At 38.6% G+C, this 27,625-nt stretch overlaps 1 protein-coding gene across 1 annotated transcript in view; it reads left to right on the top strand.

The window, feature by feature from the left end:
- Positions 1-27,625, top strand: part of Dthd1 (death domain containing 1) — a 59,578-nt gene that overhangs the window by 7,294 nt on the left and 24,659 nt on the right. The window contains exons 4-8 of the mRNA XM_051174015.1: positions 2,603-2,782; positions 4,132-4,367; positions 11,455-11,619; positions 14,589-14,878; positions 26,936-27,174. Coding sequence (XP_051029972.1) covers positions 2,603-2,782; positions 4,132-4,367; positions 11,455-11,619; positions 14,589-14,878; positions 26,936-27,174 — 1,110 coding nt within the window. The remainder of the gene's footprint in view (positions 1-2,602; positions 2,783-4,131; positions 4,368-11,454; positions 11,620-14,588; positions 14,879-26,935; positions 27,175-27,625) is intronic.

Raw genomic sequence — 27,625 nt, 5'->3', positions numbered from 1 at the left:
TTCATGCTTTTCTTCTTATGATTCGGAATATTATGTTCTAGTTTAGTAATAATAATTGTTCCACTGATAGTTTCTCAGCCTAGACACATGGAAGAAGGCCTAGGCCCTGCCCCAAATGATATGACTGACTTTGAAGATCCCCAGTGGAAGGCCTCACCCTCCCTGGGGAGCAGAAAGGGGAGGGGCTGGCGGGAGGGGAGGAGGGAAGGGAGGATGAGGGAACTGAAATTGACATGTAAAACAACCTTGTTTCAAATTTAAATTAAAAAAGGAAAAAAATAAAATTAAAAAAATAATTGTTCACTGTATAAGCGTGGACACATTTGTGGGAGAACATTCATGATTTTTTTTTCCTTCTCAATACCATCCATAAAGTTCAAACAGTAGAGATTATTTGTCAAAGTTAGTAATAGAGAATGGGCCTAGGACTCGGCAAATGTTAACCTTTTTTTTCTCCTAGAAAACAACCAACACCATAGCTTAGTTAATTTCACAGTCTGTAGTAAGTTCGTAGTAATGTGTCTAATGTGCTGCATTACAGCCTACACAGAAGCACCAGAATCTTTAGATATTATAGATTAGTTTTTATAATTCATAGGTTGGGAGAATATATATATGAAACTGTGTGTATGTGCATGCTTTGATAAATTTATTAAAAAAGGGAATTTAGCCTAGATGTTGAGGATTATGTAGTTAGTAGTTAGAATGTGAGCAGTAAAGAAAGAAATCAGTCCCCGCATTTGGCGGCAGTGTTTACTAGGATGGATCAAGACACCCCTCTGTAACTAAAACCTTTTATTTGAAAGGTAATATAGTAATATCTCCCTGATAAGATGGCAAAACTTAAACAAACCACTTAAGGAGACTGGCAAAACCTTTACACAAGCAAGTTGTTAATATGTTTACACCGTTTGGAACAAACTTTATTGTAGTAGTATCAAGGCTATCTATGCACAAATTCAAATGTTGCTGAGATAGACAGAATCCCGAATTACTAAATTTAGTATTGGAGAGTTGATGAGGACTCAGGGTAAGGGCTTTCTGTGGGCCACCAAATTAATTTTTAGCCAATTAAGGTGAATATTTCTTATTAGATGAGGACAGAAAATACTACACGTTAAAATCTTCACAACACATTCCATCCTTTCCATTTGCTTCCAAATAGGTGAATGGAGGCAAGTCTCTTCTCGTTACCCTGATGCATGCCACCAGTACCTGTTAGATTTAGACTAGCTGCCTGAGAATGTGAAAGTCTTATTAGCATTGCTCTAGAGTAGGCGCCTTAACCTTGCCGAATGTCCTTTATAATGAGTACTTTAGAAACTGGTCACAGTGCACGTACCTTCCCAGAGGGGCTCCAATGATGTTTTGTAAACGAATAATCAAGACGCAGGAAAAATTAAGATGGGCATTGTCTACTAAAAAAAACTGTTCTTTACATAGTAGGCGAGTGAGAGTTATCTCTAATTTTAGCTCAGGGACATTCGAGTTCTGGACTCCTTCCAAAGCTTTATGTGGGTTCTATGACATTTAAACGCTCGAATTCTCAAAGGCCTTTTTAGCTTCCCCAGTATCTGCCAAATGTGGCCTCGGTGCTCAGCAACCACCCCTTGTTCCCAGGAGACCTTTTCTTCTCTGCTGCTTTCCCTCTGGCCACTGAAGTAGGATCATTGTGCTCAGAATTTTCCCAACTGTGAGATTGTGAAATGTTTCCCTTAGTCAGCTTTCGAATGATAGATTATTTTCCACTGTGAATAACCCTGAGGTGTTTGTGCATGCGCATGTGCTATTATCCACTCATGCTGGGTGGAGTCTAGCTGGTACGAGGGGACGTGCAAACAGAGCAAAATTACTCCCGTCTGCCTCCTTGTTTATAGCATCGGTGATTGTACACATCGATCATTTTGCTTTCCTTTATGGACTCAGTTCCATTTTTCATGATACATACTATTGAGTGTGTGCTCGGATATATGACTTTTTTTTTGAATATAAACACACGGGAAAGGAACAATGTGTTATTATTATGCAGTTATCTGTTTCCACCTCAGAAAGAAATAGAGACAACGACCTTATTATGGAATCTGGAGATGTTGTGATCTGTTGGAAGGAAGATTTTTTTTTTTTCTGACAGCACATTTGCTACAATGTTAACATGCTGAAGTACTAAAATTCTTTCCCTTGGAATTCTGTAAAATAGCATAGCAAGTTCTAGACAAGATATATATATATATATATAATTCATTCTATCCAAAAAAAAAAAAAAAAAAAAAAAAAAAAAAAAGAAAAATCATTCCAGCCCAAACTGGCTAGGATTCCAGAAGTAACTAAAACTTGTGAAGATATTATGACTACCTATTATACGTATGTGAAGATTTGATTTAACTTACAAAATAAGTTCATTTCTAGAGTCCAAGCTCAAGAAACTCCTAACATCGTCTTATCCTTTGCCCATACGAGCTCAGTGAATGCGGTCCCTCCACACCATGGGGGGATTATGGGTAGCATGTGCATGTTTTCGTTCGTTCGTTTGTTTGATGTGACTGCTCATAGACTATATGTTATTGATTGCTTACTTCAGCAAGGTGTCTTTTACCCCACGCAGGGGGCTTGTGCTGCAGTACATGTTTACAAGTTGGGTATGTTTTCGGTAGTGTCATGTTTAAAGAAACAGACTTTCACCGTGACAAAGAAAGGCCTCACTCTGAAGTCAAGCATCGATGCCCGGGTTTCCCTCAGTTACCCTGCAGGGGTTTTCGGCTCAACGGCGTTTGTACAATTAAAGGTAAAAAGTAAAAGGGGAAATTAATGATAATCCTGTGTCTAGTGTGTCAGTCATGGTCCTGAAGATGCAAAGGATGTAGATTTTCCACGTGGCCATAAAGTTCATTTTGTCTTGTATTCAGGCTCATCTGTAATGAGTGGAATGATACCAGTAGGCATTCTGAACACATCTAAAATAAATGTCTTCTCCCATTTACAATTTACAAGACTTTTCCTAAATCGTTTTCTGTATCACTTGCTTAATGTGTTGGCAAATATACGCTGAACATCTACAAGACAATAGCTGACAAGTTTGGGGGCATCCAGGCTTCCAAATGAACTGATAGAAAGAGATAAGAAAGCTACCAATCCATTCAAATGGTTACTACCACGATTTTTGGCTTCTGTTTACTAAAGAAAATAAGCTTTTTTTGAACAATGGCTCAATACACACAAACACTATTTTCATGCTGTGTAATAATATATCTATATACATCCCAGAAGATTTATTTTATCCACTGATATTGCTTACCATTTCAGCCTTATTTTCCCATTCTTTCTTTCCTACTTCTCCGTTTTTCCATCACAAATAGTTAAGTCAAGGAAAAAGATCGGAAAGGAAGCCTAACCGTCACATCTCACTCAAAATATTTTTATAAACTTTGATTTATGTTATCTTTTATATTATTAACTATTCTGATGTGAAAGGAAGTGTAGTTTTGTTTTCAACTTTGTGCTGATCACATGATCTAAGAACAGCGATATATTTAGAAATTACATGAAATGTCACTTTTATTTTCTTGGTCATGTTGTTGTTTATAACTTAGAGTGTTTCTAAAACACACACACACATACACAAACACATACATATATAAATAAACATGTGTGTGCATACATGTGTTTGTGCATGTGTGTGTGTTCATGCATGAGTCTGTGTGTGTATGTGTGTGTGTGCCTGTGTGTGTGTGTGCGTGTATGCATGAGTTTGTGTGTGTATGTGTGTGTGCGCATGCATGAGTCTGTGTGTGTATGTGTGTGCCTGTGTGTGTGGGTGCATGCATGAGTCTGTGTGTGCATGTGTGTGTGTGTGTTTGTGTGTGCATGTGTGTGTGTGCATCACGTATAAATAGGAAACTGCATTTTAAAATACTTTACTCAATTGTGTGCTTTTATATAAAGAGCTTTATCTCCAGGCAAGAATGTATAGAGAAACACCTAAAATTGCAATCCCTAAATTTTTCAGAAAAAAAAAAAACAATTGTTTTAGGAGCATACCAATGCATGCATCTTCTGAATGTATGTGCGTTGAAGTGTGTGTACAAGATAAAAGTTTTCCTTCTTTTTTTTTTTTTTTTTTTTTTTTTTGCTTAGATCCAGCCAGTTGATCCTTCTATGGTGTCACATTTAAAAGCACATCGAGATTCTTCCTATTCAGTACAGTCCACAAGCCCTCTGATCCATATGCAGCACCCATCCACCCACTCCTTTCAGAAGGCCGTTACAGTGCTCCTCCCTACTTCTCCTCTCCCCGAGTCCGAGAAGGATCACAGAAGGCCAGAGAGTGCCACCCTGCACAGGAGCCTGCCCACAGCCTCGTTCTTCAACAGGTGAGCCAGACGACTGCTGCTGCTAGCCATTTAACGGGAGACAAAGAACCTTCCATAACCAACTGTAATCAGATGGCTTGCATCTGAGGAAAAAGTAGTATGATCCATGTTCTCATTTCTGACCCACAATAGGAAAGAGTTTTAGTTCTAATGGACTTGAAACTGTACCACGTGAACAATGGTGCTTTTTTTTTTTTTTTTTTTTTTTTTAATAATACAGATGTAAGATTAAGCATTGCAAGAATCTGTGATATGGTTAATCATGAGAGTGGATCATGGAACTTGTAATTTCTCCATTCAGTGTACAAATAAGACAAATTTGATCTTTTAAAGATAAATTAGATTTCCTGGGTGGTGGTGATGTGGTGCACGCCTTTATCGAAACACACGTGTGTCAGAGGCAGGTGAATGTCTGGGAGTTCAACGCCAGCCTGGTCGACAGAGTGAGTTCTCGCACAACCAAAGCTACACAGAGAAACCCTGCCTCAAAATTGATTACTTCATTAATTTAACTTGAATTTGTATTTATGCACAAGTAAACTCCTCTCCCCAAGTTACATAACCAAATAGCATCTTCAAGAATAAAGTCAAATATATGTAATCTCACCAGCCAAAACAAACAAAAAGCACAAGGCTGGAAAATACCGTATAACACATTAAACCTGATCTTAATTCTTACCTTTTAATTTAAGATTAACTTTCTTTCCTAACAGAGGAAGAAGAAGGGGACATTCCCATTCATTAAACATGAAAGGACTTGTTTTGAAAAATAAGGATTGAGTAATAGCTACTATTACCTGGGAAGTCGCTCTGTGGTGGACTTGTATATTGTAGCCTGTATTATCATTTCATCGATGTGAAATCTTAGGTGTAGTGACATCAAGAACCTCTACAGTTCTCAACTGAAGAGTGAGTGATGCAATCATAATCTGAACTCACACATCCCCTCTCTATTGAGCGGCCATCATTTGTGTGGGTTAAAGGTTATATTCCCTTCCCATTATGCTTGCAGCTTACTAAGCCTGGGAAAGCACTATGTTGATTTGCGGCTAGATGAAGAAATTAAACATCTTTACTGTAGGATAAATGACAGAGAACATAGAAATAGACACGATCAGCTGTGCACAATTTTCTACTCAACTTCGCAAGCTGAGGTGATTTTTAACTCACATTCACAATTCTTTTCCTCTCTTACATATATATTCCCATCATCATTTATCTATGGCAATGTGCCATATAGTTTCTTCCCATTCCAGTTCAAAACACCCCAGTCTTAGAAACTATTCTGACCTTTAAAATGCACGTTTGAGGTGATACTTGAGTTATTGTTTAAAAAAATTTTCTTCTAAATTCTCTCATTTGTATAATTCACCTATTACAATGTCATAGATGCTTGATAGTCTCTTGCTTGTTACACCTTCATCTTGAGAATTCCTATCTGCAGCTATTTCTTCTGTTAACTGTCATCTGTACCTCTGTTTCTTTATTTGGGAACTTTAATGCCTGGATGCGTACTATAGGATTTCTGTGGGCATGAAATGGATCTGATTTCCACAGATGACATTTATTCCTGTCTCTGTTGAGATTCAACTCTTACTTCATAGGGACTACTTTCAACAGATTCAAGATGCTAAGCCTGCAAGTTCATCTTTCCAGTGTGCTTGTGACCCCAAGGAGAAGCATTTCGTATTCTACTCATTTGATTATTACTTACTGCTTCTGGTTCCTGTGTCTTGGTTATTGGAAGAGCATTTGTCCTCATGGAAACCCCTCATTCCAGTCCGACTGTCCCTTCTGCTGTAACTCCGGCCTTACATGTTTGTTGTTTGTTGTTGTTGAAAAGTTTGGGGAATTCTTTCCAGCATCCCCCTGTCTTATGCAAGTCAAATATATATATATACATACATACATATATATATATATACATATATATATATAATCTATTATCATCTGTTTTGCTTTATTGGGGAAAGACCTTCAGATTGCCCAATCCCAAATTCTTACCATTCTGTGTTATATATATTAATATATAATCTTTTAGGGAACAAACTGAAGACAGAAATGGTAAGGTTATAGATCATAACAACACACATGTTGTACTGTCCTTAGGTTTTAGTACTGTCTGGTCCATACAGAAGAGCCTCACCTATCCGAATAATGACAGAATTTCAGTGAAACATGGGTTCAGAGAGCTACGGAGGAGAGTTTTGGACTCAGGAAATAGCAACATCAATTTCTTGTCTTGACCACATTTTAACATACAAAGTGAATTTTCCATTGCTTAGAAATATATGTTCACTGGCTATGTAGAAAAAGAAGTAAAGATGAAGAGAAAAATAGGTAAAGATGATATTTGTCTTCTGTACACATTGTTTTCTACTTTGTCTATTTGCTCCATTAACAAATATGCGTTGTTATAAATTATTTCACTTTATAACTAGGTAAAGTGGATTTATGAATCTTTTACTTTATCCAAAGGCTTCTTAATGAATATTATCTCATTTGTATACTCCTTGGTATAGAGAGTCCATTGCCTTGGGGAAGGATAGATAAGTTAGAAACAAAAGCCTTCTGAAGGGAAATTGATTGGAGTCCTCGCCTTTCTTTTTCCATGAAGGACAGCATTAGAGAAATATTCTTCTTCATATAGTTAGATATTCTGAAGCCTGATATAAAGGAAGAAAGGAAAAGAAAAAGAAAGGAAGGAAGGAAGAAAGGAATTTGAGTGGTTAGACCAAGCTGATCAATAAGACAGGTTAGCAATTGTATATTTTCTCTTGTGAAAAAACAAATGTTTATGTTGCTGCTTAATGCACAGTGTTTTTGAGAGCACGCTCTCAAGGCATAGTACCTGACTTACATATGAGCTTAACAGTGAAGAGTGTTCCTCCATTTTTGAATAATAACTTCTCAGATTGAGGTATGTGCTAATTATTGTCCTAATATTGACAGATCATGAGGAATCCTCAGTTGATATGAGAAGACACACATCCACAACACACAGTACATTAGATGATGAAGTCTGGGATAACTGGGACTAAGGATATTGTCAATCAGGCGAGAAACCAAAAGTTTATGATTCGATAATTTAAACAAGATAATTGGATCAGGAGGGAAAAAAGGAAGTTTTTCTCTCAACATCAGTCATTTGAATTGAAATCCCAAAATAATTTATACTGGAAACAAATATTAAACTCAGAGTGCACAATTTCACCCAGAAAATGGTCACCAATTTGCAAACTAAATACAAAACTATGTAGGGAATAGGCCATTAGAAATTCCTCAATGTGCCATACACCATAGTCAATGCGACTATGCATACCTTCCTTGTCCATTTGCTTTCTGTGAACAATGTGACCAAAAGAAAGTTGGGAAGGAAGGGGTTTGTCTGGCTTACCCTTCCATATCATTGTGCATCATCATTGAAGGAAATCTGGGCAGGAACTAAAATACAGCCCAAAAAGGAGTTCTGCTTACTGGATTTCCATGGTTTGCTCAGCCCATTTTATGTACAATGGAGGACCACTTGCCCCCAAGGGTGGCACCACCTACAGTGGACTGTCCTACATCAAACACGAATCAAGAAAATGTTCTACAGACTTGCCTACAGACAATCATATGGAAGCATTTTGGCAATTGAGGTTTCTCTTCCCGGGTAACTAACACTAGCTTGTGTCAAGTTGACAATAATAATAATAATAATAATAATAATAATAATAATAATAATAATAAATCAGAAAACACTTCTATTTTAAAACAGCTCTATTAAAACATGCATAATTTATAATGAGAATTGTTTCAAATTTTTGAACAAAGAAATTCTACATAAAAATCAGTACTTTAATGGCTAAATTAGTTTTCTGAGAAAAGTTAATCCTGGACTGTTAATGACATTCACGTTTCAAGGCCCATGCATTATGCATATCATGAAGGGAATGTTCTGAAATTAAAATGTGATATGAGAATTTTGGTAATGTAATTGCTTGCGGCATGTGGTTTCTTACAGATTAATAGAATGTTTATTTTAGTCAGCATCTTCACAGAACCTGGTTCTATTTGGGGAAAAGATGAACATATTAAAATAAATCATTTCTAGAAAGATGCACCATGTTTTGTTTATTTTAACTTCTTATATGTGTACCTATGTATATGTGTGAGAGTGTACATGCATGTGGGCATGTGTGTGGAGATCCTAGGTCGATGTTGGGTAGGTTATTCAGTCACTCTTTACTGACTGACAGAGTACCTTTGTGAATGTGGAACAGACTGGCTCAACTAGTGTCTCATCAGTTTGCTTCAAGGATTCCTTATGTCCATCTCCCGACCAATGGGGTTATAAGAGGACAGGCATACCCACATATTTGATATTTACATAGTTGTTGGGGTCAGAGTTCCTTTGTCCATGCTCCATGTTGTACTAGCTGAACTATCTCTCCAGTCCTGGTTTGTTTTATTTTGGAAAACTGTCATAAAATCAAATGTTCTCATTTTTTTTTATCTTGACCAAATACCAGTCATTAATAGGCAACATTATTTGTCTAAGTTTGCTAATGTTGTGTAAGTAGAGCATAGTGTAATTAGAGAACTGTTATTCCTAGGAGATAAGGATATATCATGTGGTCATTCTTGTGGTTTGGGTAAGACTCTTGTTATATACTTCTTCTGGTACTTGCTGTGAGGCTCAGCTGGCTGCTTATTGTATATGCTGCTTCTACCTCAGCCTCCCCCATTGCAAAGATCACAGGTGCATGCTATTAGTCTTTATTATTAAGGACACTTTGAGTCACAGAAAACCCAACAAAAGTCCTTAATCAAACAGTGCTGCTACTTTATTTATTTATTTATTATTTATTTATATTTCTGCATGCTGGGAATGAAGCAGTCTCTGTGTTCTTTCTTGAGCAGATTCTATTCTCTGACATGTTTACACCTCATGCAGATAACACCACTACATCTTCATAAATCCAAGTTTAGGGAAAAATTGAAATATTTCCCTCACATGCACAGATGCCTAGAGATGAACTCCCATCCCAAATCTGTCAGAAACTCATAACTTGTTCCAGAAGGAATATGCAGTAGGGATCAGGCTATGTTATGAGGTGACAAAAAAATTCTCAACAGTCCATGTGTCTCATTGCACATATGTAACAACCATCTTCATATTTCATTCCACGGCTATGAAAGGCTGTTTCTTGCTTTGTGGTTGCCATCATGGCTTTAGAACAACTTTGGGTAGGCCAATGAGCAATAATCTTCACGGCTTCAAAGTGACAAACCTCACTTCAATTTCCAATTAGTTAACTGGAGATAATCACATGGTACCACTCAACTATAGTGACAGAGACGTGCAAACCCATTGTGTCCTCAAAACAAAGGGTTGGCCACTATTTTAGTGGCCATTGCTAATGAGTGCCAGATGCACTATTTGCCTGAATCAAGTTATTGTCTGTCCTGAGTCAGGGAGATGGGGTTTTACTACACATTGAAGTCTCACTGAAATGCAGAGCATTGGCAGAAAAAAGTGAATACTTACTACCATAGGTGGGTTTAGGAAAGGGTCAGCACTGTATTTAGTGAAACTGATTTCTTCTGAATGACCAAGATTCTGATTCAGTGTCAGTATATCCTCCTGGGTCAATTAACTTTTAGCTTCAAGGATTAAAAGTTTACCACATGTATGATAATAATCTAACATCCCATAGCCAGTTTCCCTAATCCTTGATTTTATTCTGTCTGAGTCCCTGAAATAGCAATAGAAAAATAGCAATAAGTAAGAACAACTTTTTGTTTCTGAGTCATAGGACATATCAGTTTGGGAAACTGAGGTAAATTTTATAACTCTACACACACACCACATCACACAAATGGAGAGAGAAAAAGTGAGAGAAAGAGAGCATTCTTGATTTTAGTAACTAGCTAGATTGTTTCTGTCCCTAGCAAGCTGCAGCATATTTTTCCCCAAAGATGTTCAGTATCAAAGACTTTTCACCTTTGGTTGAAAAAAAAAAAAGAAGTTGCTTAAAAGAATATAAGAAAATTCTTTGAAAAACCTCATATTTAGTCTCTGAAGACTCTATTCTCTCTTTCATATTGGCATTTTCTTTCTCCCTTAACATCTAGATTTTCTTCTTAATATCCACACCATTAATTACTTTCCTTAATAAAAACTTTGCAACCAAAGGGAAGTGATGAGCCACAGTCTCTGAGCTCCTACGTAGCCAAATTCCAAAGAAAGGGAGCCACATTGGCTGGCTCTTAGAAACCGGTCTATGGAATGAACCCTACTTGGCAAGTAGTATGGTGTGGTATGTAAAGCCGTTAGGCTTTGGGTGGGACATGTTATACAAGCAGAAAAAGAATTTAACAAAGTCTATCGGCCATCTTCTGCTGTAGGAGGTGGTATGGGGATATTAATACTGCTTAACACGTTCAATGCATGCTTTGTAAATATCAACACTAATATATATATATATATATATATATATATATAATCCTATAATATAGGTAATATATTTCTAATGTGATAACCAGTAAAATTGGGATCTATAGATATAAAACACCTTACGCATGCATGGTCATTTGTTTAAGAGATAGAACTCAGCCAGGAGAAGAAATGGTGTCAGAGTCTATCATCTTCCCTAACATAATATGCAGCATTCTCGAGTAGCCCTAAAGAGCTGTGCTTCAGTCTTTGAATTTCATCATGTTTCCAATGTTCCCTTAAACCTCCTTGTGCCATTGGTAAAATGTATTTTATTTCTCATATATATTCTTTACATAAGTCTTTTTACTCTGAAAATATCCTTGAGTGTTACATTTGCTCCTAAATCTTTATTTTCTTCTTAGTATGACCAAGATTGCCCCATGCTGTAAACAAGTAATAATACTATGACAGTATATGGATACTTCTTGAAGTAAAAACTATATTCACCCCATTCTCCTATTCTTGAAGTCAGAAATAACTAGTGACATGTAGTATACATATAATTGATTGTTACTAGATTAGTCACATAATGAAATGTAGATTTATTTTTAAATGTGATGTGTGCTATGTAAATTTTTACCCATTTCTGTTACCATTTCATAGGACGAAGAGTGCCTCCATCAGAAAACCTGGTAACAACGCTTGTGAAACTTTGAAATTACTAGGATTCAGAAGCAGAGATGGTGGTTGGTTTGGGATTGATGATGTTGTGGTGAGGACTGTCCAGAATGGCTTGGTATCTTTCGAATTATGTGAACACTTGGAGAGGTAAGGCCAGGGAAAACCATCAGAGGTGATGACACTCTCCTGCAGCCTGTAATTAACGCATAGGAATGGAATCGTTGGTTTATATTTTTATTGCTGAGATATAATCTTTCTTTTAGAGTGTACTTAAAAGGCAAACCACAATTGACACGGATCCTCTGTTTGCAATTTTGCTCATGATAGTTTAAGTAGGGCTTTCGAAACTACTTGCAACATAGGTTTTTGTTTTATGGGTTTCTCTTAACACCAAAATAGTTTCAAAACAGCACCTTCGTTCCTTAAATTCCATAGGATAGTAATTAACCATTCGTATTATGCTCATCTCATAACTATGTAGATATAAACCAAATTTGTTATTTCAGTTCCTTCATTTAGCTTTCTCATTTACGTGTTCTCTAGACAGCCCATTAAAGGACTGTTTCAGACAGTTTTAAGGTACGCGAGGAGTAGACATTCATGAAGAAAGGCAATCGCAGGTCTAAAGATAGGTTTCATTTTGTGATGACAACCTTACATCTATGATTATCCCAGACCAAAATCTGCAGAAACACAGCGTGAGATGAGAGATCAAATGACTTATTGACAGAGGCCTCTCAGGAAGATCCTGGGAGAGAATCAAAGAAGGAGAGGAATTGAGGGAAGATGATGGGAAAGCTGGTTTGGGTTGGGTTTTCCCCAGCTTGGTGCCTCAGGGGAGCTCCAGAATACTGCAGTGTTTGGCTTTGATGGTTACACCTGGCAGGCCTGTGAGAGAAAGCTGCTCTGGATGAAGGCTTCTGTTCTCCAGAGAACAAACAACTGTTAACATGTCCCCTTCTGGGATCTAAGTCTGTGTCAGTTTCCCAGGGGGTGCTGTAACAAGATGTCACAAATTTATTTATGATCTTACAGTTCTAGAGGCTCAGTGTATCCAATCAGAGCTTTTATAGGGTTTGCTCCTTTTGAGAACGTCAAGGGAAGAACCCTCTGAAAACCTGTCCTTGGCTTATAAATGGCCATTTCTGTCCTCACAAAGTGTTCCTCATGTACTTCTGTTTAGGTCGAGAACTCCTCCTTTGGAGCATGCCAGTAATATTGCATTAGGGCCACCATATTGACCTCACTTTGATGTACATACATGAACATTGGCATTTGAGGATGTGATGTAGGGTGGGAGAAAATTAAACACAAGATCCATCATAAAAACCCTCACATCACAGAAATGGAGATTAGTGCTTTACACCCCACCTACATGTGCTGCAGAAACAGATTATTTCGAACACAGTTTACTTCCACATTTTGAAGTATTACTTTGATGCTTTTCTATAGCCTTACTATTTTTAATGATGGAGTAACAAAAATTTCAAACCTTGGCAATTGCACTGCCATGCTAAGAACACGGCATAATCACACAAACCTCGGTGGGTTCTGGGTGAGACAGTGAACACTGAATCAAAAGACCCAGGATGTTACTCTAATCTTAGTAGGATGTATAGATACTGTGTCATTGGCGAGACCAAATTTACTATATTTTTCATCTATCATAAACAATATTTCTTAATTTAATTTTATTTTTTCATATATTTAAAAATTTGGGATTTTGGGTCATTTGTACTACCAATTAGATTAAAACAGAAACATATTATTTGGCTATATAAAACTGTTTCCTCTACATGCTTTTTCTTTTATTTAAGGGTTCATGGACCTATGAAGTGCAGAAGAGAGTGTGAGATTCCCTGGGGCTGAGGAACCTAACATGAATCCTATGCTAGGAGAGAATCAGATCTTAACCTCAGAGAAATCTCTACATGACTTTGCATTTTATTCTCTGCACATTTATATTTTAAACTTTGTTCATTTATTTACTTCATAGTGTTTAAGACAGCATATTGCTAACTAGCCGTGTATACTCTGGATGTTTCTATTTAGAGAAGGCCTGACTCAAGTTCATGGCAATCTTCCTGCCTCTATCTCCTTACTGCTGGAGTTATAGATGTAAATCAATACATCTGGATTATTTAATTTTGTTGTTGTTGTTAAGGTCTGAGACAAAAATGGACATTATTCTAGGTCTAAATAGCATTGGAATCACCCAAATACTGCCTTTTACCTCCTTGCTTTGTCCCACTAGAAATTCTTCAGGGGCAACAAGAATATACCTTGAGTTGTCATCTCGTATGATAGCAGTGCCTTCTTATGGACCCCTTATGCAGACAAGAGTACATTCCAGTCTAATAATGAAAAATATATTACATATTGTTGCTTATTGTTATCACCAAGTATCATGGACTGTACATAATTATATGTGCTACAATTTCATACACTTGGCAGGGCAGTAGCTTTTTCATACCAACATCACTATAAACATGTGGGTAATATGCTTGTACTGTGGTGCTAAGACTACATCATCGCTAAGCAATAGAATTTCTTAGGTCTATTATGTTCTTATAGGACCACCTTGGTATGTGCAGTCAGTCTCTGGTTGGGATGATACAGGATACATGACTCTATAATTAAAACATGAGATCACGTTTAGAGTTCGCTGAGAAAGGGTGATTACTTGAAGGATATGTTCTAGAGGGGAATATGGTAATGTCCACTTATAATTTCATCATATGGAAGGCTAAGGAAGGATTGCTGGTAGTTCAGGACAAGCCAAGCTACATGGAAAGGGGTGGATTGATACGTAACAGCTAACATTGATCTCTGGCCTCCACATGAGTGCCGGTCCATGTGCCCACACATCCATATGTACAGATGCATATGTCCACACAAACCACATGTATACAAAGCACACAAAGACAACAACAAAGTGAGTTGGTCTGAACTAATCTCGTGGCTTCCAGGGATTTCACTGAAGTCCCTTCTACATACAGGTAGTAGATCGTCAGAATTCTTGCTTTAAGTGAAAATTAAGAAAAGTAGTTTGTTCCTCCCTTGGGTCTGTTTCAATGCTTCATATCCTCCTGGGTCTTGCCTCTTTTTTTGCACAGATTTATTGTGCTCCAGTTGTCTTCCACAGTGGACAGTAGCCACTTGGTGTCTTTTGTGAAGTCTTTAGAAGAAGCCTCACTCAGCACAATGGCCTGTGTTGTACTGTCACACCAGAAAGACAATCCACATAGAGTGGTTATTTTAGTGGTGCCTTCCAAGGAGTTAAATCTGGCACAGAAGAACTTGTGCTCGGAAGGGTTTGGAGGACTTCCAGAATCATCTAGACATTTCCAAGTAAGAGAAGGAGAACAGCTTCTTTTAAGGTTTACTGGAAACATATTTGGCTCAAGTAAGTATGAAGAACTACTCTTGTGAATTCTACAGACTATAAGCCAGATTCAGTACCCCAAACTTATATTACTGAGGATGACTTCCCTCTAGAGAATTTCAGGAAATGTTTATAGACTACTGTCTAGGCACTAGTCTTTCCTGGACAGGGGCACGTGTGTCTTAATGGACAGATTCAAAGTGGCATTCTTTTAGGAATAGTCTTCACAATTGCTCCCTGAGTTCAAGTTAGTTAGCATCACGTCGGCAACTCCTTGGCCTCTCAACCAACGCTCCCTGCTTCCACTTGGCAGTCTGAATTTGTTTCTACGCTGTAATAGTAATCTGAGGAGAAACACATCATGTGACAGATGGCCCCTCACTTATGATGATTTGAGTTAGAAAAGTTCACTTCATGATACACAACAGCGATACACATTCAAGAGGAAGTGGTACATTCTGAGTTTTGATCTTTCTCCAGCCTAGCTGTTTCCAGTATGTCCTTGATGTTACAGCCCCTACTTGCCCACCCAGTCTCAAGGGAAAAAGCTAACATTCTGTAGCATGTTGGGTTGCTAAGCCATGGTGTCAAGTATTTGCAGTATATTAAGTGTGTTTTGGACATGATTTTTCCAATTTGTTACAATATCACAACTCCAGGAATGCCTGTCTGTTGCTCTTAGGATAGAAATCTGTTAGCCTTCATTGTACGTAAAATCATCTACAAATTGTATAAAGCGTCCTTCAATAAACTAGCACGGGTCAGTGGACTCCCAGAAGATAAGTTATTAGAAGTGTTCCATATAATTCCTTATTTTAAATGACATGTATTTTAGTTTTACATATTTTAAAGTACATTCTCAGAAACATCTTTTACATTTGGAAAGAGGTCTGAGGTAAAAGGAGCTTAAGAATATTATATGTCGGTTACATACCCTGCAGATTTCTCAACCCCACATTTACTCGGTGTCACTTTTGTTCCCAATATAAATCATATTAATATTAGGAATTATTGACTCCTAGGTTTGGGCCTTACCCACATTATCAGGAGGCACTCTTCCCTGGAATGAAGGGACAGAGAGGGTGTCTTCCTTGTCTGGAGTCCTCTGAGCCTAAGAACAGCATCTTTAATGACCGTAGAGTGAATGAGGGAAGCTATGATAGTGCTGAGGGAAATGAACAAGATGTGGCAACAGGAGGTGTTGGGGAGGAGGGAGAAGTGGGTGGCTAGGGGAGGGGAAAGACACAAGACAGTGAAAGGGGAAGAGAAAAGAAGAAAAAGGAACACGCGTAAAGAGACAGCTAGAAGAGGAGAACAAAAGGTCTTCTAAGGAATCACCATCCGGGCATTTCTTATTGACCAACTACTTCCTTTCCTTGAGTAACGTGGGATATCAAAGGTATAACTGTAATGGTGTGTGTGTGGGAGAATGAAGGAGAGAGTTTTGTAGGGATTTCTGAACCTTGTCCTGCCCTTGACTTGATATAATACCCTCTGTGTATTTATACGTTAGTTTGCATGATGTTGAATCCACGATTCCTACTATCTGTCATTCAGAAACTGGCTCCAAGGCTTCATGTGGCATTTGTAGTTCACAAAGGTTTGAAGCCTGTTCTGGCCCTCTCAAGGATAAGTGAGGCCCAATGTTGCGCAATATCTCCTAGTCTAAAGTGCCTCTTCCACTCTTGCAAACAGCATCTCAGTTGTTGGAGGAGGGGAGGAAGGAAGGATGGGAACAATGGCTTCCTATTTAAGTTCTGAAGCAACAACCATGCTGCATTCCCCGGGGAAACTCTCTAAGGAGAGGTGGTCAGAACTCAGAAGTACTTCCCCCAAACTAATGATGCAAATGAGTTTTCTGTAATACCATAGAGACGACTATGTTCATCTACTTTCCTGAACAGGACTGAGCTTCTGTCTTCACAAGCAGGGAACCTGTTATCTTGGCTGAGTCCAGGGTCCCCTGATAAATTAAGACATCCTAAATACTGACAGCATGTATGCTAGCCTGTCTACAAGGGACGGAGATGGTCTCATCTTCATTCAGAAATAAATAAATAAATATAAAACCGAGGTAGGAGAGATGCCCATATTTTTTCTATTGTCCTTACCCAGGAGATTCCTGTTCATGTTAGGACCCTCACTGGAATTTTCTGGATCTAGGAGGAATATGACTGCCCCACAAGGAATTGATACCTATCAATCCATTAGAACCTGGAAAGGTGAAGGAGATAACCTCAGGTGTTCTCTGCTTGCTGGGCCTTCATCTCTTCCCCTACTTCCCTCCTACTCCAATGTCTCCTATTTTATAATCTTAATGGTCATGTTCAAGGAAATGTTCCTTATTCTTCCTGATCATACTGTCTTCTCTCAGAGTCTTATTTTATTTTCAGATATTCATTTTTTTTCTTCTTCCCTGCCACAGATACCACTTTCTATATACTTATTTAATGCCACTTTCTCTATAAAGACACTCATCAGAAGTGGTCAGTTTTGTCTGGGGTACCATGTAAAACCCATCATCTAGGATAATACAGGGCAGACAGAAGGACCTCTGGGATTAGAAATGAAAACAAACGTCTTAGCTTTGTACTAGTAATTGTAATGGTTGAGTGGATTAATGGTGTATAAATTCATCAATACATTACTGAATTTAGATGACTGTCCATTAAAAACCCAAGGTCATCTGCCCTACAGATATACAACACAGATGAGTCATGAGAAAGTTTCATGAGGAACAAACAGTTTTCCAAGTTCTGAGATGAAATCAAAGGAATGATTCTGTGTCTTGATCTTCATCATTTGTCTGTCATTCTTCAGGATAGAGCTAGAGTCCACTTTTATTCTCTGTCAGAGATGTTGATAGAACACTCACACATTTTGCAGCATGGCTCTTAAGACCCCCTTTCAGTACAAACAAAATCCAGAAAATGCTAGCAATTTCTTGGAAAAGGTTTTCTATAATGACAGCTTAGCTTCACTCCTAATATCTAGAAAGGCTCTGTGTAATCCTGTTGCCTTAAACATGTTGTCAATGTCTTGTGTCCTTTGGCTGTGTGGAGAGATGCTGCCATGTCCATGGGCAGCATATTAAATTAATCACTTTTATTTACTCTGTAAAACTTACCTACTGTCACACATATTGTCATCTACAGACAAGACAAAAAAAAAAAAAGTAACTAAGTGAATACAATATACAATATAATGCTGGCTTGAATGTATACTGCAGAAAACCAAAGCAGGAAAAATACAAAGGAGAGGCATAGTATAGTTTTAAACAATGACTTCGGAAGACCGTAGTACATAGGTGACATTTATATAATTCTCTAAAGCATTGAGTGAATGAGCATTTATCCCACCTGAGGAAGTTTGTCCCAGGCATAGGTATTAAAAGTGCATATAAATTGTGAGCTTGAGGGCCAGCAAAGGCCAAGACAACAGGATCAGAAGACATGAGGAGAGGCACTGGGAGATGACGACTGGCCACTCCTAGGGCCATTGCAAAGATTGTGCATGAGATATCATTTGAGACTAGAGGTCCGTAGACGAATGGCAACTCAAGCTAGACCACAACCCTGTTGAGAATAAGCTGCAAGCTGAGGGCTAAAGTGAAGAAACCAGTTAACGAGCTGTTTCTTTAAGTCTCTTCGAGTAGAAGCTATGGATAGTGGGTAAGAATCATTAAAATACCCAGAGGCACTGTTTCCCTTGGTATATTTGGGTTCCTCATATTGCTCGCAATTTCACCGCCTGATCTGGCTTTTCTAGTGGAAGCTCTCATTTCATGTATGGGCACTGCCTATGACATCAATACAAAACTTCTAGTCCTCGTTTCTGAGAAGAATATGTATTGCTGGAAGAAGCCTCCAGTTACTCGTAAAATATAAATAACTTTTTAACATGGCAAGTATTTGCCCAATAGTGGTTGTCACACTTCTCCACTTAGGGACTATGTGTCTTACTATGTGAGAAAGGGGAAACATTCTCCAAAGGTCAGCCACCAAAGCTGTCCTTCTATGAGTTCGAAATGTCACTTTCGTTTTTACTTCTTGGTATGTGTCACTGAAAGAGGAAAAATACTGTTTTTTTTTTTTTTCTCTTATGGTTTTTTAATTTATTTTTTTGCTTTTTAATTTTTTATACATTTTTATTTACATTAAAAACAATCTTATTTTACACAACAATCCCAGTTCCCTCTCCCTCCCATCCTCCCATCCTCCCCAACCAAACCCCCATCCCATCCCCCCATCCACTCCCCAGGGAGGATGAGGTCTCCCATGGGGGCTCATCAAAGTCTGTCACATCATTTGGGGCGGGACCTAGGCCCTCACCCATGTATTTAGAGAGAATATTTCTCCTTAGGCCCCCAAAGCCCATTCATTTTTTAACCCTTTGTTCCTTTTTATTAGAGACTGATGGCCTTCAAAATACAGTGTTCTGTTTTACCAACAGTACAAGCCAAAATTAACAAAACTAAATACCTGTTGTTTATAAGATCACCCATCTGTTACTGATAAATCTCCAATAATTGCATCCCAATTTAATTTACAGGTGTGACTTTTATAGCTTCATTACAGATACTGCTAGTTTTTAAAAGGTGTTGACTGGTGGCAATAATAGGTTTACAGAGTCTACATCTTGAATTTAACCATTATAGGTTTACTGCACAATCCTTCTTTAATGCATATTAATCATCACTTACAAGTAATTGTAAATTTTACAGGGAAAGAAGAGATTAAAAAGAAAAAGAAAACAACAAAACAAAAAACCCCCAAAATTTCCTAAGTCATGGTTCACTAGGACCAAAGTACTTCTGTTTTTTTTTTTTTTTTTTAATAATCCTCAGGGTAAGAAACAGAGGTCTAACCAGGCATTACTTGAGAGATCTGAAAACTTTAATGTACAATTTGAATCACATTGTTGATGGGGGATGTTCTTCTGCATATGTTTCCCATACTGATTGGCTGATTGGCCAGACAGGAAGTGACGTAGCTGGGCAGAATCAGGATAATGAGCAGGGACAAACAGGAAATTAGTCTCTTCTCTGTGGAGATACATAGCAGTCACCATGTGAGCCACCAAAGGAATTAGATGTCCAGATCCTTCTCCGGTAAGACAAGACCAAGTGAAAAGACATACATTAATAGAAATGGGTTAATAATTAAGACAGAGCTATCCAATAAGAAGCCCAAGTCACTGGCCAATAGTTTCATAATTAATATAAATCGCCAGTGTTCATTTGGGGCTGAGGTGACTGGGGGACTAGGCTGGGGCCAAAGAAACCCATACTACTCATTTTATTTACCCAAAATAATTTATCATTAAAAAATGCTGATGCGAAATCTTAAGGAACACACCCCTCTACTCAATAAGTCATTGTCTTCATAGCGATCTGCATCACTCAAGAAGTAAGACTGACAAAATACAACCATATATAAAGGGGACCACTCCTGTCCTTTCTTTAACTGAGAACGGGCCTATTCCTAATTTTATTTATTTTATATATATATATATATTTTACATATCGATCCCAGTTCCCTCTCCCTCCCATCCTAACCATGCCTTCCACCAAGCCCCCTCCCCCACATCCCATCCCACAACCACTCCCCAGGAGGGTGAGACTGTCCGTGAGCCATTCTCAACATCTGTCAAGTCATTTGGGGTAGAGCCTAGAACCTCCTTCGTGTCTCTAGGCTAATGGAGCATCCCTTGATGAGGAGTGGGCTCCTGTCATTCCTTCCTGCACTAGGGATACATCCTGGTTCCACTTCCAGTGGTCCCAGAGACTGTCCAGCCTGCCTAACTGAGACTCACATTCAGGGGGTCTGGGTTGGTCCTATGCTGGTTTCCCAGCTATCAGTCTTGGATCCATGAATTCCCTTTGTTCGGGTTAGCTGTTTCTGTAGGTTTCACCAGTCTGTTCTTGACTCCTTTGCTCATCACTTCTCCTTCTCTGAAACTGGATTCCACTGCACAATGTTTAGCTTTGGGCGTCTGCCCCTGCTTCCATCAGCTACTGGATGAAGACTCTAGGATAACATATAAGGTGGACATCAATTTCATTATCAGGGAAGGGCATTTAAGGTAGCCTCTCCACTATTACTTAGATGGTTAGTTGGGGTCATCCTTGTAGATCTCTGGACATTTTCCTAATGCCAGGTTTCTCTTCAAACCTATAATGGCCCCCTCTGTTATGGCATCTCTTTTCTCCTCTATTCTTCCTCGACTCAATCTCCCTGCTCTCTCAGGCCCACCTCTGCCCTCCTCTTCTCCCCTTCACTTTCTTCTAACTGCCTCTCCCCTCCCCCACTGCTCCCAATTTGCTCAGGAGATCTCATCCATTTCCCCTTCTGTGGGGGACCATGCATGTCTCTCTTAGAGTTCTCCTTGTTTCCTAGCTTCTCTGGCTGTGTGGATTGTAGGCTGGTATTCCTTAACTCTATGTCTAAAATCTATATATGATCTTTTCCTGTTCTGTGGGCTGCCACTTTGTCTTGTTGACTGTGTCCTTTGCCTTACAGAAGCTTCTCAGTTTCAGGAAGGCCCATTTATTGATTGTTGATCTCAGTGTCTTTGCTATTGGGGTTATGTCCAGGAAGTGGTCTCCTGTACAAATTTGTTCAAGGGCACTTTCTCTTCTAAGAGGTTCAGTCTGGCTGGATTTATGTTGAGGTCTTTCATCCATATGGACTTAAGTTTTGTGCATGATGATAGTTACAGCTCTATCTGCAGTGTTCTACACGCCGGCATCCAGTTGAGCCAACACCATTTGTTGAAGATGCTTACTTTTTTGCATTGTATCATTTGGGCTGCTTTGCAAAAAACCAGGTGTTCCTAAGTGTATGGGTTAATGTCAGGGTTTTCAATTCGTTTCCATTGGTCTACCTGTCTATTTTTGTGCCAATACCAAGCTGTGTTCAGGACTATACCTCTATAGTGGAGCTTGAAGTCAGAGATGGTGATGCCTCCAGAAGTTCCTTTATTGTACCAAGTTGTTTTTGGCTATTCTGGGTCTTTCGATTTTCCATGTGAGGTTGAGTATTGTCCTGTTATGAGTAGTTTCCTACCAGCCTGGTCCCAGAGCTCCATCAGTGCCACATAATATGCAGAGACAGTGTATTAATTATAAAACTGTTGGCCTGTTACTAGCATTTTGTATTGGCTAGCTCTGTCTTAAATATTAACCAACTCTTTGTTACATTGATTCTTTGTATTGTTTTCTTTGTTTCTACTTAATTGATTTCAGCCCTCAATTTGATTAATTCCTGGTGTCTACTCCTCTAAGGTGAGATTGATCCTTTTTGTTCTAGAGCTTTGAGTTGTGTAGTTAATTCTCTAAAGTTACTATTCTCCAGTTTCCTCATGTGGGTGGGAACTTAGTGCTATGAACTTTCTCTTAGTACTGCTTTCAAAGTGTCCCATAAGTTTGGGTATGTTGTGTTTTCATTCTCATTGAATTCTACGAAATCTTTTATTTGTTTATTTATTTCTTCCTTTACCCAGGAATGGTGCAATTGTGCATTTTCATTTTCCATGAGTTGTAGGGTTTTTGCAACAATTTGTGTTGTTTAATTCTAACTTTAAAGTGTGGTGGTCTGATAAGACACAAGGGACTATTCCATTATTCCATTTTTTTTTTTTTTTTTTTTGGTATCTGTTGAAGTTTGCAACGTTTCTGAATATGGGTTCGAATTTAGAGAATGTTCCATGTAGAGCTGAAAAGAAGGTATATTCTTTTGTGTTGGATGGACTATTCTATAGATGTCTGTTAAACCCAATTGGGTCATAACTTCTGTTAGTTCTTTTGTGCCTTTGTTAAGTTTCTGTCTGGTGGTCCTGTCTAGTATTGAGAATGAGGTGTTGAAGTCTCTCACTAAGAGTATGTGAGGTTTTATGTGCGCTTTGAGTTTTAGTAGCATTTCTTTTACAAATGTGGGTGCCTTCTTTGTATTTGGGACATAGATGTTCAGAATTGAGACTTTGTGCTGATGGATTTCTCCTATGATGAATATGAAATGACAGTCTTCATCTCTTTTGATTGATTTTGGTTTGAAGTCTAACTTGCTAGATATTAGGATAGCTACACCTGCTTGTTTCTTGGGTCCATTTGATTGGAAGATCTTTTCCCAACTCTTTACCCTGAGGTAATGTTTGTCTTTGAAGCTTAGATGTGTTTCTTGTATTCAGCAGAAGGACAGATTTTCTGGATATGTATTGTATAAATCTGGTTTTGTCATGAAATATTTTGTTTTCTCCATCTATAGTGATTAAGACTTTTGCTGAGTATAATAGTCTGAGCTGACATCCATGGTCTATTAATATTTGTAGAACATCTATCCAGTACCTTCTGGTCTTCAGAGTTTCCATGGAGAAGTCAAGTGTAGTTCTGATAAGTCTGCCTTTGTTTGTTGATTGGCTTTTTTCTTTCATTCCTTGTTACTCTTAAAGTCTTTTTTTTTTATTATTCTGTATGTTTGCTGGTGTTTTTATTATTATGTGGCAAAGAGACTTTATTTATTTTATTTTATTGGTCTAGTCTATTTGGTGTCCTGTAAGCTTCTTATACTTTCATAGGCAAGCCTGTCTTCAGGTAGGAATGTTTTATTCTATGATTTTGTTGAATATGTTTTCAGCACATTTGAGCTGGATTTCATTGCCTTATTCTATAATATCTGTTATTCTTAAGTTTGGTCTTTTCATGGTGTCCCACATTTCCTGGTTATTTCGTGTTAAGGAGTTGTTGCATTTATGATTTTTTTGGTTTATGGATCTATTTCCTCTAGTTTATCTTCAGTGCAGGAGATTCTGTCTTTGATCTCTTCTATTCTGTTGGCTATGCTTGCATCTGTAGTTCCTGATTGCTTACCCAGCTTTTCCATTTCCAGCATCTCCTTAGTTTTTGTTTTCGTTATTGTTTCTATTTCAGTTTTTCGATATTGAGCTGTTAGAATTGTTTCCTTCATCTGTTTGATTGTGGTTTTTTGTTTGTTTTTGTTTTTCCCCCTTGGCTTTCCTTGCTTTCTGTAAGAGATTTGTTGATTTCTTGCATTTTTTTTCTTACATTTCTTGAAGGGTTTTTCTCATGTCCTCTTTGATGGCCTCTGTCATTTTCATGAAGTTGTTTTTAAGGTCCTTCTCTTCTGCTTCATCTGCATTGGGATGTTCAGGTCTTGCTGGCTTAGAATCTCTAGAGTCTGGTGATGTTATATAACTAATTTTGTTGTTGGATGTGTTCTTATTATGTCTTCTTCCCATTTCTTCTTCCAGTGGGTACAAGTGGGGTCTCTTTCTCTTCTGGTGGGTATAGATTCAAGGCTCTATTCTTTCCTCTCTCCTCTCTGCTGGGGGGTGGAGGGGCAAGACAGGAATTGCAGCTGATGTCAACATGCTTTGTTCTGCCTCTAGATCCCTCTGGGGAATTTAGTCCTATTCCTGTTTTTGTTTTGTTTTGTGTTTATTTTACCTATCAATCCCAGTTCTCTCTCCCTCCCACCCTCCATCTTTCCCTCTCTCCCACCCTCTCATGCCTCTCCCCTACCCTCCTACTCCACATGTAGGGTGATGCCCTCCAGGAGGGATCATCTACATCTGTCAAGTCATTTGGAGTAGGGACTAGACTTTAGACTTCTTTCCTGCCTCTAGGTCAAGGGAGTATCACTCCATGGAGGATATGCCCCCAAAGTTCTTTTGTGCACCAGGAATACATCTTGGTTCCATAGTCCCTTAGACTGCCCAGGCCTTCTAGCTGAGACCCATGTTCAAGGGGGTCTGAGTCAGTCCCATGCTGGATTCCCAGCTATCAGTCTGGGGGCCCATTAGCTCCTCCTTGTTCAGGTCAGCTGTCTCTGTGGGTTTCTGCTGCCTGGTCTTATTCTCCCTCTCTGCATCTGGATTCCAATTCAGCTCAGTGTTTAGTTGTGGGTGTTTGCTTCTGTTTCCAACAGGTACTAGATGAGGGCTCCATGATGGTGGATAAGTTAGTAGTCAATCTCCCTATTCAGGAAGGGCATTTATGGTAGCCTTTCCACTGTTGCTCATCTTGTTAGTTGGTGGCAGTCTTGTAGGTATCTGGACATTTCTCTAGGTTCAGTGTTCTCTTTTTCTCTTCAAACCTAAAATGGCTCCCTCTTTTATGCTCTCTGTCTCTCTTCTCTTGCTTATTCCTCCCCTGACTCAATCTTCCTAGTCCCAAGTGCTTTTCTCCCCTCCCCTTCTCTTTCTCCTACTTATCTCTCCATTCACTGCCCCCCCCCCACTTCCCATGTGCTCTGGGGACCTTGTCCCTTTCCCCTTCTGTGAGGGACCTTATACGAATCTCTTAGAATTCTCCTTGTATCCTACTTTCTCTGGCGATGTGAATTATAGGCTGGTGATCCTTTGCTCTATGTCTAAAATCCAGCTGAGGTCAAGGATCCCGCAGGCGGGGACTCAGGATGCCCCCACCCCCATTCCTGTTTTTAAATGTTTAGAAATTTATCAAAATGCTTTTCAGTCACCACAGCTGGGAAACAATGATATTATCTAAATCTTTTAAGGAACTATTTCCCCCCCTGCCTCAGGCCAAAGAGAAGGCATTCATCCTGTGAGAGATGGTGGGGGAGGACCACCTTTATGGATTCCTAGAAAGCAGAACGCAGTTTGGCTTTTCATTCAAAGTGTAACTGTTTTGTTTAGCAATATAGATACAGTATGACAGCAGAATCCTTCTTTCTCTCCATTTGCTATCATGCTATCATCTCTTCAGAATTTAATATGTACCAGGAATTGGGGCAATTTTTATTTATATTACATTAGGTCATGTTTAAGGGTAATCTTAGGTGGCAAGCACTGTTTTTCCTGTTTTAAAGATGAGGAAGTTAAGGGCCTCAAAGTTCCCAAAATGTGAGAGCTCTGGCTAGATATTACCATGGAAACAAATGGTAGAGGCTGGGCTTGACACTACATATTTACATCCCAAACATGCCACCTCAGCTGCTCTGCCAAAGCCTCCTAAAGATGTTGCAATGGTGATGCAGGCAGGCACTGTCCCAGGAAGCAGTAATATCTCTTCTACTGGTGCAACGTGAGGCCCTAAAACCTGCAGAGGTGGAATCTCATATTCACAAAAGCTTCATTATTTTCAAAGAGGAGACTTAGATGTGTCTTTGTTTCCAAAGCATGACCGTATTTTCTTAATAATTTCAACAAATCTAGTAACTATTATATTTGGAAATTCCATGACAGTGATATCTTTTTCTATACTTGTGAAAACATTTTATTTCTGTTCTTTTTACCAAGGAAGTAATCAGTGGGGCAGTGGTGCCACATACTTTTAATCTAAGCACTTGAGAGGCAAGTGATTCTCTGAGTTCAAGGCCAGCCTTATTTATACAGTGCGGTCCAGGATAAAAATGGCTACATGGAGAGACCTTGTCTTGAAAAACCAAGACCAACCAACCAAATAAGAGATGTGTGTGTGTGTGTGTGTGTGTGTGTGTGTGTGTGTGTGTGTAGATCACATGGGATCTTGCAGGGGTTTTTCTCTCCTTCTATCATGTGGGAGCTGGGGATTAAAGCCAGGTATTCAGGCTTTGTGGCAAGCACGTTTACCTGCTGAGACATCTAATAAGCCAAGGAGCTGTCTTTTGAATGGTCTTTAATTTCATTTTAATTTACACTTAAACAGCCACATGTACCAGGAGAATACTAAAATATACAATGTGAAGTCATGGCAGTGTGGTGTGACAGGAACAGCACAGAGGAAGGGGAAAAATAATTCTTTGATAGTGACGATAATATGCTAAATACTGGAAACTGTGAATATTTACAAAAGTTTCTTGCTAGAAAATCATGGAGAGGAAAAAGAAAAGAAAAAAGAATTCCATATAGGTGCTTCCTCAGAATACGTGGCCCAATTACAGATGAGAAATATTCCTAATAATCTGCCATAACTTGTCGTTGCAGTTAGGTTATATGTTCACAAGGGGTGACAGCAGGCAAGACACTTTAATGAGATTTGATAAATAAAAGGTCATTGGGATTTTCAAAAATTGAAGCAAACCAATTATCTTATTGGTGATAAATGTATCTCCTTTCTAGGCAATGGGAAGGATTATGGGAAAGACTACAAACTCATTTTTCACCGGCAAAGGAAACCCAGGCTAGAACTCCACATCAAAGAGGTGGATGAATTTGGGAACTATAGCTGTCCCCATTATAAAGGCACTATCATGGTCTATAAAGTACCCAGAGAGAAGATCATCCCCAACATGGATCAATCCCTTTATGAAAATCTCTACCAGTTTCCAGTTTGCAAATTACCATTGAAATTGCCAAAGGTAAGTTACTGCCTAACAATTTTTGTTGCTTCTTTGTAATTCCCTGTTACTACAGAAGGCTAAAAATCCCTAATAATAATAATAATAATAATAAATATTTGATAAGAGGGGGTATGTAGGGCAAATTCTAGAGTGATTGAACATGTATTGGGTTTGTGCCTTTGCTGGTGTTAGTTTTTTCTAACTAGAGTGATGGATGTTGACTCTTTCTTCACTGCAAATAAAGCCATTCATTTTCTGTAACTACATCTCAGTAACTGAGACATCATTTGTGAAAACACTGAGTGCATTTCAGAGTGTACTTGAAGGACAGATCATTCTGAACATGGGACAAACATCAGAATAACCTCACCAAGACAAATCAATCATTCCAGCATGCTTAACTGCCTGGTGGCAGAAAATCAGATAAAACTGTTTTCCAGGAAAGTCAATCATACAAACATTTTATTAT

The sequence above is a fragment of the Phodopus roborovskii genome, unplaced genomic scaffold (genome assembly GCF_943737965.1).
Source record: "Phodopus roborovskii unplaced genomic scaffold, PHOROB, whole genome shotgun sequence".
In the NCBI taxonomy this organism is placed as follows: domain Eukaryota; kingdom Metazoa; phylum Chordata; class Mammalia; order Rodentia; family Cricetidae; genus Phodopus; species Phodopus roborovskii.
This window is presented reverse-complemented; position numbering and strand designations above follow the sequence as displayed.